A 10838-nucleotide genomic window follows, 5' to 3' on the forward strand; every position below is an offset into this window, starting at 1 on the left:
TTGTCTGATTTTTAAATCATTTATTTGCAAATCATAGTGAAAATATGTATTTGGTCAATAACAAAAGTTCATCTCAATTCATTGTTATATACACTTTGCTGGCAATGACAAAGGTCACATTTTCTAATCTAGTCAAATGTACCTAAGAACTATGATTATGAAAATTGGTAAGATATGAAGATGAATTATTCGGTAGTAGCTGAATGTCTTGTGACAGCCATAAAACAAACGAATTCTCTAGGTTGAAGTATGCAAAAGTAGTTTGTCTTGGTTGGCTGGTGAGGAGTTATCTCGGGTCCTTGTATATGAGTGAGGGAAAGACGGAGTGCAAGATCAAATAGGTGGATTGGTGCTGCGTCTGCAGTGATGCGGGCATTGTATCAATCCGTCATGGTGAAGAGAGAGCTGAGTCGGAAGGCAAGCTCTTGATTTACTGGTCGATCTACGTTCCTACCCTCACCTTTGGTCACAAGCTTTGGGAAGTGACCGAAAGAACGAGATCCTGGATATAAACGGTTGAAGTGAGTTTTCTCCACAGGGTGGATGGGCCCTCCCTTAGAGATAAGGTGAGAAATTTGGTTATCCGGGAGGGGCTCCAAGTAGATCCGCTAATTCTCCACATTGAGAGGATGCAGTTGAGGTGGCTCGGATGAGGTTTTCCATGCACATCCAACCAGGAGGAAATTCAAAGGAAAACCCAAGACACGCTGGAGGTACTATGTTTCTTGCTGGCCAGGGAAGGCATTGGGGTCCCCCCAGAGGAGCTGGGCCAAGGGGCTGGCTCTGCACCTCTATGCTTAGGCTGCTGCCCCTGCGGCCCGTCAACGGACAAGTGCATGAAATGAAAGGAAATTAAAGTGGATGAAATTAAAGAAAAAGGAAAAGAGAAAATGATGGTCTGTGGGTGGGTTCTGGTCCTGATTCTGCTGTAACAGTTGCACCTGAGCTTTAAGTGGCTGAAACTGTTAAACATTTGAGATTGAAAAATGACTGAAAACAGTTTAATGAAAGGTGCATTTGAAGCTTAAGTAATTCCATGCCATGCATTTCCTCCCTATTATTAAAAAGGCTGAATCTCAAACTTTATAGGAAAACCCCCAAAATGTATCCGAAACTTAATCAGTGGTTAGAAAAAAGCTGTTTTTAAATTACCCAATAAAAATGTGAACCATGTTTCTAGGTTAAGATGTACTGATGCACTCATCTCAGAAACAGCCGTGGTGTATTGGCTTAATTTTAGGCTTTTTACATTCATTCCCAGTGAAACCCAAAGGGAAAAGCTGAAAGCTAAAGTCTGCTTGAAGGCAGACTGTCCTTTCTAACCCGCTGAATGCCCAGTGGTTGTTTACAAGTGGTTGTTGCTCCGCCCTTTCTGTCCAGTTAAAAATACCACCAAGCGGAAGACATTTTAGCTCTCCTGAGGAGACATGCTAGCTCTGCGTTGGCCTGCTTGCTAACAGCTGCATCCTGGTGTCTGAATCCCTGCCTGCGGTAAATTATGTGACGTTACGGTGTCGTTTTCATACAAGAAACAAATAATATCGATGTAGAGGAACTTACTGGAATTAAAAATGATCCATTTTTATTCCATTTGAAAAAATCTGTCTCAAGATGAATTTTGAAAGTCATGATTGATGTTTTAAAAAGTAAAATCTAATTTTTTTTCTCCTGATCCCCAGGGGCGGATTTAGGACTGAAGAAGATCCGGGGCTTAACACACACACGTGACACGCACTAGTCAACATCATATATATTTGTCTTGTACCACATAATTTTTAATCTGAAGCAACATATTAAGCATTTTCAGGGCAGAGTATTGTTCCTGCTAGTGTTTAGTGTGAGATGATAGTAAATATTACCTTTCTTTCTCCAACAACTTTACCTGATAAGCTAACTTTAGGCAAACCAGCAGCACAACAAATATTTTCAAATAAGACTCACAAACCTGAGTCAACACCGGTCTCATCAAAGCTGGGGTTCTGTCGTTGTACTTTTGGTCTAAAAACGTCCTTATGTCCATCTTCACTCATGCGTTTCAGGCAGAGAGTGTAGAAGAAGCCGGCTGCTGAAGGGCTTCTTCTTCAGTGGTGGAGGCTCAGGCAGGCTGCATACAAACTACTGCCAGCTGCTCCCTCTCTGTTGGACTTTGGTACTGCATGTTACTTCCGCGATTTAGACCCGGGGCTTTTCATAGAACATCCGGAGCTTCAGCCCAAGTAGCCGGGCCTAATGCCGCCCCTGCTGATCCCATTCCTCTGAAAATCACGTGATTGAATTGGAGCATCCCTACCTAAAGGGCTACGCCTGAACTCAGAATCTGGGGTTACAATACCATCGTTCTTTACAGCATGAACTGCTCAGAGGTTAAATGCTATTCAAATTATTTATTGATTTACTAATTTAATCTTCTTTATACATCTAGCTGGCTGCTGAAAGGCTCCAATTGCACAATCCTGATGAACAGCAGCTTCTACGTTGCAGAGAGCTTCTGATGAATGTTTTGGTATCGCAGCAGCTCATGGTCAGAAACCGATGGTTTGAAGTTTCCCAGAGCTGTAGAGAAATCCTTGATGGACAAGAGGACAGGAGATTCTTCTGAATCTAGACCTGAGGAAAAGGAGGGTGGAGTTGAACGTGATACCAATAAACTAAGTCTGCCGCATGTTCCTGTGCTTTTACCATCATCTATGAGACAGATCTTCCTCTTGATGGCGGCTGTCATGGCGTCTGAACAGAGAGCATACAGATCAGCACCAGTCATGTGAGCGGGGCAGCGGTCCACGACTTCCTGTAGGTTCACATCTGGGTCCAGCTGGAACCTGGTGGTGAGATTAAACCTCATTTTACAAAGAATATCACATAAAAACAGCACTGTTTCTTTTTGCTGTAGATTCAAGTGATGTCATGGCTCCAAATCATTTAAATGGATATTCCATCCAAATTTAAATTTTGTCTGTTGACATATTTCCCAGCAGTAGATAAGTGGGAAAAACTACTTTCAACCAGCCCAGTCATTCTTTAGGAGACTTTAGCTTTAGCTTAGCATAAAACACAGTAAGTGAATGGGTCCAACTAGCATTGTGAGTAAAAACATCCTTAAAATCACTCAGTAGTGATCCCAATTCTGCTTGTCGGCCTAAATAATCAGACTGACTGCAAGTGAAAATGATTAGCATCATAAAGGAATCACAGGCACCACTTAAAACTTGGAACTACTTTATGACAAAGCACAGCTGTAAGCCTCCGCTGAAAGGTGCAAGGCAGCCATCTGCTTCTCTAAACACAGATGCACATGTTGCTAGCGAACCGGCATAACACACACACACACACACACACACACACACACACTTTTTCTAATACGTCTACCCATACCCTACCATAACCAATGGGGCTCTATTCCTAACCCTAACCTGAACTAAAAGTTAATCCACACCATACCTCTAAAAGGTTTTAGGGTGCTTAGCATTAGCATTGTGTGGACCAGCAAAATGTCCACACGTTCCAGGTTAAAGTCAAAATTTGTTATAAAGACACACACACACACACACACACACACACACACACACACACACACACACACACACACACACACACAGCAGCAGCAGCAGCAGCAGAGCTCGTCCATGTTATTTTGTCTCCTAATAATGCAGGAATAAAACATAGGCTCCCTGCAGAGCTGTTTGAAGAGTTTCCCTAATTCTTTGCGGTCTGAACACATTTAATAAGTCTAATTCCTGCCGTCCTCCCGTCTGTCCTCTGCAAACGGAATGACTTCTGTGTTTCACGGCTACAGGGGGAAAGCAGGTCATTCAAAGCGATTTATTTCGGATTACCAGGCAGGAGGAGCAGGTGTTACTGATCACCAGTCAGTCAGGTCTTCGTTACTGCAGAAGGCTGCTCACAGGTTCAGATCACCGCTCACAGGGTTTCCCCCAGACCCCGGGGGGGGGGGTTCGTTTTGCAGCCAAACATCTTACAGTGAAGAAGGTCGGGCCAGGGAGGGGGATGTGACCACACTTAGCCTGGCGTGTGACCCAGCGTTGGGGGAAACCCTGGCTCTGCACACTCTGTCAGCATTACAAATGTTCATGCAACACACACAAGTGCCAATCTCTCCTGCGCAGATGCGATTTTTCTCTCTCGCTGTCGTGTGTGTGTGTGTTATGATACTAATCATTTTCACTTGCAGTCAGTCTGATTATTTAGGTCACCAAGCAGAATTGGGATCACTACTGAGTGATTTTAAGGATGTTTTTACTCACAATGCTAGTTGGACCCATTCACTTACTGTGTTTTATGCTAAGCTAACACTAAAGAGTACATCCGGGTCTCTTACTGGACTGGTTGTTTTTTCTACTTATCTAACTTTGGGAAATATGTCAACAGACACAACTTCTATTTTGGGTGGAATATCTGAGTTCAAGTTTGAATATTTAAGTTATTTTAGTTTTTGAACTAACCCACCACCCGCAGGAGGAACATGAAGGGTAGTGTGGATCGGGTGGCAGACCGAGGCGGGAGCCTTGGCGGTCCGATCCCTGGACAAGGAAACTGGTTTTTGGGACATGGAACGTCACCTCGCTGGCGGGGAAGGAGCAGGAGCTTGTGGCAGAGGTTGAGCGGTACCGGCTAGATATAGTCGGACTCACCTCGACACATAGCATTGGCTCTGGAACCCAAGTCCTTGAGAGGGGTTGGACACTCTCCTTTGCTGGAGTTGCTCCGGGTGAGAGGCGGAGGGCTGGGGTTGGCTTTTTGTTAGCCCCAAGACTCTCTGCCTGTGCGTTGGGGTTTACCCCGGGGGATGAGAGGGTAGCTTCCCTGTGCCTTCGGGTCGGGGTACCGGTCCTGACTGTTGTTTATGCTTATGGGCCAAATATCAGTTCAGAGTACCCACCCTTTTTGGAGTCCCTGGGACGAGTGCCAGATACCTGACCTGAGTGCCCTGCTCCATCAGGGGACTCCATTGTCCTGCTGGGGGACTTCAATGCTCACGTGGGCAATGATAGCATGACCTGGAGGGATGTGATTGGGAGGAACGGCCCGCCTGATCTGAACTCGAGTGGTGCTTCGTTATTGGACTTCTGTGCAAGCCGCAGTTTGGCCATAACGAACACCATGTTCGAACATAAGGATGCCCATCGGTACACTCGGTACTAGGGCAGTCTAGGTCGCAGGTCGATGATAGACTTTGTAGTCGTATCATCTGACCTGCGGCCGTATGTTTTGGACACCCGAGTGAAGAGAGGAGCGGAGCTGTCAACTGATCACCACCTGGTGGTGAGTTGGATCAGATGGCAGGGGAAGATGCCGCGTAGACCTGGGAGACCCAAACGCATAGCGAGGGTCTGCTGGGAACGCCTGGCAGAAGAACCTGTCAAGACAGTCTTCAACTCCCACCTCCGGCAGAGCTTTGACCGCGTCCCGAGAGCAGTGGGGGACATTGACTCCGAGTGGGCCTTGTTCCACTCTGCGATTGTTGAGGCGGCTGTTGCTAGCTGTGGTCGCAAGGTGGCCGGTGCCAGTCGTGGTGGCAACCCCCGTACCCGCTGGGGGACACCAGAGGTTCGGGGAGCCGTCAGGCTGAAGAAGGAGGCCTACAGGGCGTGGCTGGTCTGTGGGTCTCCGGAGGCAGCAGACAGGTACCGGATAGCCAAGCAGGGTGCAGCAGTGGCAGTTGCCGAGGCAAAATCTCAGGTGTGGGAGGAGTTTGGTGAGGCCATGGAGAAAGACTATCGATCGGCTCCAAAGAGGTTCTGGCAAACTGTCCGGCGCCTCAGGAGAGGAAGGCAGCAACTTGCTCACACTGTTTACAGTGGGGATGGGGAGCTGCTGACGTCAACTGAGGCTATAGTCGGACGGTGGAAGGAATACTTTGAGGAGCTCCTCAATCCCACCTACGCACATTCCGAGGAGGAACCAGAGCCGGGAGACCTGGACATGGACTGTCAAATCTCGGGGGCAGAAGTTGCTGAGGTAGTCAAACAACTACACAGCGGCGGAGCCCAGGGGGCGGATGAGATTTGTCCTGGGTATCTCAAGGCTATGGCTGTTGTAGGGCTGTCATGGTTGACACGTCTCTGCAACATTGCGTGGTCATCGGGAGCAGTTCCTGTGGAGTGGCAGTCCGGGGTGGTGGTCCCCATCTTTAAGAAGGGTGACCTGAGGGTGTGTTCCAACTATAGGGGGATCACACTCCTCAGCCTCCCTAGAAAGGTCTACTCCAAGGTACTGGAGAGGAGGGTCCGATCGATAGTTGAATCTCAGATTGCAGAGGATTAATGTGGTTTTCATCCTGGCCGTGGAACTGTGGACCAGCTCTATACCCTTGCAAGGGTGATGTAGGGGGCATGGGAGTTTGCCCAACCAATCCACATGTGTTTTGTGGATTTGGAGAAGGCTTATGACCGTGTCCCCAGGGGCACCCTGTGGGGGACGCTCCAGGAGTATGGGGTGGATGGCTTTCTGTTAAGGGCCATTCAGTCCCTTTACCAGAGGAGCGTGAGTTTGGTCCGCATAGCTGGTAGTAAGTCGGACCTGTTTCCGGTGAAGGTTGGACTCCGCCAAGGGCTGCCCTTTGTCACCGGTTCTGTTCATTACCTTTATGGACAGAATTTCTAGGTGCAGCCGTGGTGTGGAGTGTGTCGAGTTTGGTGGCAGGAGAATCTCGTCTCAGCTTTTTGTGGATGATGTGGTCCTCCTAGCTTCATCCAGCTCTGACCTTCAGCTCTTGCTGGGTAGGTTCACGGGCGAGTGTGAAGCGGCTGGGATGAGGATCAGCACCTCCAAATCTGAGACCATGGTTCTCGACCGGAAAAGGGTGGCTTGCCAACTCCGGGTCAGGGGAGAGGTCCTACCTCAAGTGGAGGAGTTTAAGTATCTCGGGGTCTTGTTCACGAGTGAGGGTAGGAGGGATCGGGAGATCAACAGGCGGATTGGTTCGGCGTCTGCAGTGATGCAGACACTGAGCCAATCTGTTGTGGTGAAGAGGGAGCTGAGCCAGAAAACCAGGCTCTCGATTCACCGGTCGATCTACGTCCCAATCCTCACCTATGGTCGTGAGCTTTGGGTAATGACCGAAAGAACGAGATCGCGGATACAAGCGGCCAAAATGAGTTTCCTCTATAGAGTGGCCGGGCTCAGCCTTAGAGATAGGGTGAGAAGCTCGGACATTCGAGAGGGACTCGGAGTAGAACCGTTGCTCCTCTGGATCGAAAGGAGTGAGTTGAGGTGGTTTGGGCATCTGGTCAGGATGCCTCCTGGACGCCTCCCTGGGGAGGTGTTTCGGGCATGTCCTGCCGGTAGGAGACCCCCGGGTCGACCCAGGACACATCGGAGAGGTTACATCTCCAATCTGGTTCGGGAACGCCTTGGGGTCCTGCTGGAGGAGTTGGTGGAAGTGGCTGGGGAGAGGACGGTCTGGAGCTCCATAGTTGGGATGCTGCCCCCGCGACCCGGATCCGGATAATCGGAGGAAGACGACGACGACGAACTAACTCTGATCAAAGATGTTTATGATGAACACAAATTCATTGAAATCTCCATTTAAGCAAAGACTGAATAGAAACACGTTATAATCAGCTTTTGGGATTTCTTCATAAATTACAACAAAGTGTAAGGAGCAAGCAGAAATAAGTGGTTGGAGAAACCTTCAGATGGAGGAAAACTCAGTTCTAACATTTGGTGACGACAACCTCATTAAATAACTCTGTTGGTGATATAAATATATTTGAGCCTATTTCCTGTTTCTTACTTCCTGAGGATGGCCTGGAGAACCTGCAGCTGGGAGACCCGATCCTTGTTGATTCCAACATAGACCAGCTTATCGAACCTGACGGGACACAGAATGTTGAATCTTTAGTCAAGAGTCAGCCTCAGCAAGACCATCGTTCATTCACTGTGCACATGGGCCTCCTATAGGAGGATCTTTGGTGACACACTGCTATCAATACGTGGGTATACTTTCAAGAAATCCCCAATATATAAAAACTTTAACGTCTAAAGACAGGAGGAGGTTTAGAGAAGAGCTTAAAATCTACATTTAAGACAAAATTAAAGTTAGTAAAACCCCGTATGAGCACTGGGATGACTGAAGGCGTTGGTATGAGTCGCATGTGTTTTTTCCACAAATCCATCTGGAAGATATGTACTCCTATTCAACAGAAAGCCTGGACCCTTCACTCATTAAACAGGGTATCTGCAGATTTAAGGGAGCCAAATTTAAGACTTTTTAAGACCTTTTTAAGGCCACTTTGACCAAATTTAAGCGATTTTAAAAATTAAATTTAAGCTAAAATTTCCAGCTATTGCCTGGAACCGGTGCTAACCACGTCGCAAACGTGGGATTAGCCATCCAGTTACCATTAAACTTGCCCTTTCCCATGGCGCAAGCTCCCACTAGCTTAACCAGCTAATGTGCTCATCTAAAAAAAACAGCCCCCTTTCACAACCAACTGACTGCGTACGGTTCCGCTTACGTCAACATCGTACACAAAAAATGCTGAACACTAACTAGAAATTCACGGAATTTTTATAGGAATAAAAGAATCTTGTTTACTGGGTCTTTGGTAATTTAAGGCCTTTGGAAACTGGATTTAAGGATTATTTGTCATTTTTAAGGACTTTTAAGGCCTTAAATTAGGAAAAGCTAATTTAAGACTTTTTAAGACTTTTTAAGGACCCGCGGATACCCTGATTAAAACATGAAAGGCTTTCAAAAGTCTGGAGGCCTACGGTCATTTTGTTTCACAGAAAGTTGGGTCGATCTCTTCTGAAAAGCAGAAAGCTGTGGTCGTGGAGTCAGGAGTTACAGCGTGACTCACATCGGGGCAGCAGTAGCTCAGGTGGTAGAGCGGGTTGCCTCATGATCGGGAGGGTCATGGGTTGGATTCCAGCTCCTGCCAGGGGTATCCTGCTGTTGTGTCCTTGGGCAAGACACTTCACCCAACTTGCCTGTGTTAGTGGTGGTCAGAGGGGCCGACGGCACCAAATGGCAGCCTCGCCTCTGTCAGACCTCCACATGGCGGCTGTGGCTACAAGTAGCTTACCATCACTAGCAGTGTGTGAATGTGAGTGTGTGAAAGCGTCTTTGGGTGTCTTGAAAAGTGCTATATAAGTTCAATGCATTATTATTATTATCACCTGTGGGTGATGGTCAAGAAACATAAATCCTTACAGTGACTGCAAAGCCGGTATGTCATCATTCATCACTGTCCTTATTTAATGTCGTCGCACTTCCCTCTTAACTTAGTTTTGTTTTCCTTTGTCACGTGAAACTTTCTTTGAAGTTCTTTTTAATTTATCAGACTACATCATTGTTTTTTGAAGTTTCTTAGTTTTTGTCTGATGATGGTTTTCATTTATTTTACTTTTTCGTTAGATGTTCTCAGATCCCATTCGTATTTTCTCTGATGTGTTTCTAATGACATCATCTGAGGAGATTGTTGTGTTCTTTACCAATTGAATAAATTCTGATAGTGATCATGACTGAACTTTTCTGTTTCTCTTTTCATCTGACAGCCTTTACCATTGGAATGGCAACCATCTGCCTCCCCAGAAGAAAAGAGATTCACTAGGATAAATACGATAAAGTTCATCTCTCACCAAATAGAATATTTACTAAGAAATCACAATATAACCATAGACACATTGCTGTGTGTGTGTCTGCTCTGTCTTCTCCACCCCCAGTGAGTCGTGGTGGATGGCTGCTTATACTGAGCCAGGATCCTCTGGAGGTTTCTTCCTGTTAAAAGGGAGTTTTCCTCTCCACTGTCGCAAAATGCTTGCTTAGTATGAGGATTGCTGTAAAGTGCAATTTGCTGGGTTCCTTATATAGGAAACATTATTTCTGATTGGCTTAATGAACTGACCTGGACTGGAATGTTTATTATGTGAAGTGCCTTGAGACGACGCTTGTCGTGATTTGGTGCTATATAAATAAAATTGAACTGAACTGAATTGAATTGTCCTCGATGAAACCAGCTTAACATCATGAATTGAGAGGGTTCCGTTAGCTGGAAATGAACCCGCAGCTGGACATGGACATGTCCTACTTTTTCTGTCTCACACAGATTGAGCGGTTTGGTCATAATGACGAGACATTTGTTTGGTGAAGTCATGGTTAGGCTTTCAAACCGAAGAATGTTAAACCACCTGTCTAGCATGGTGGTGGCCGCATGATGCTGTGTATGTTCATCATCATCATCATGCTGTGTTGCACAAAATGTCTAAGTGAAAAGCTGCATTTAAATGACTGAAATGATGAACCAGATGGTTAAAACTTGGTGCTCCAACCGGCCCGTGGCCTCCTTGATCCGCATGTCTAATACTAATACTACAGACATCTTCAGCATTTAAAAACGAAGCCCACTGCAGTAAAACTGGGAGCTGTGGGAGTTGCTGTGATGCATTCAAGCTTGTGTGTGGCTTTGCGAGAGACTTCAAACCTGCCAGGCCTCAGCAGCGACTGGTCCAGCAGGTCGGGGCGGTTCGTGGCTCCGATCACAAAAACCTCAGCAGACAGTTGCAACGTGTCCAGTTCTGCCAGCAGCTGAGACACAACCCTGCAGACAGATCCAGTTTCACTGTATGGGTGCTCCTGAAACTCAGTACAGGAAGTGATGCATACAGAGAGGAGGTGACAGCTACACGAGTATGAAGACACTGTCCTGGTGAGACCTGCTTGTGTGCAGCTTTAGCTGAGCTAGCTTCCTGCCAAAGGTGTTGCTACTGCTGCTCCTGGACCCCAACATGGCTAAGAGACAAAGCATGTTTATCTCACTAACTGGTGTTTGGGTTTCTCCCAACCACTGAGCATGAAACCAGTGTGTCCAGCAAGG

General features: G+C 46.8%; 1 protein-coding gene across 1 annotated transcript in view; it reads right to left on the bottom strand.

The window, feature by feature from the left end:
• The window catches only part of pex6 (peroxisomal biogenesis factor 6), a 35771-nt gene continuing 24933 nt past the window's right edge, over positions 1-10838 (bottom strand). The window contains exons 15-18 of the mRNA XM_070553699.1: positions 10446-10562; positions 7754-7831; positions 2680-2819; positions 1-2607 (exon numbers count right to left, since the gene is read on the bottom strand). Of these exons, the coding sequence (XP_070409800.1) occupies positions 2471-2607; positions 2680-2819; positions 7754-7831; positions 10446-10562 (472 nt within the window). The 3' untranslated portion in view covers positions 1-2470. The remainder of the gene's footprint in view (positions 2608-2679; positions 2820-7753; positions 7832-10445; positions 10563-10838) is intronic.

Source organism: Nothobranchius furzeri, chromosome 7 (genome assembly GCF_043380555.1).
Source record: "Nothobranchius furzeri strain GRZ-AD chromosome 7, NfurGRZ-RIMD1, whole genome shotgun sequence".
NCBI classification, from domain to species: domain Eukaryota; kingdom Metazoa; phylum Chordata; class Actinopteri; order Cyprinodontiformes; family Nothobranchiidae; genus Nothobranchius; species Nothobranchius furzeri.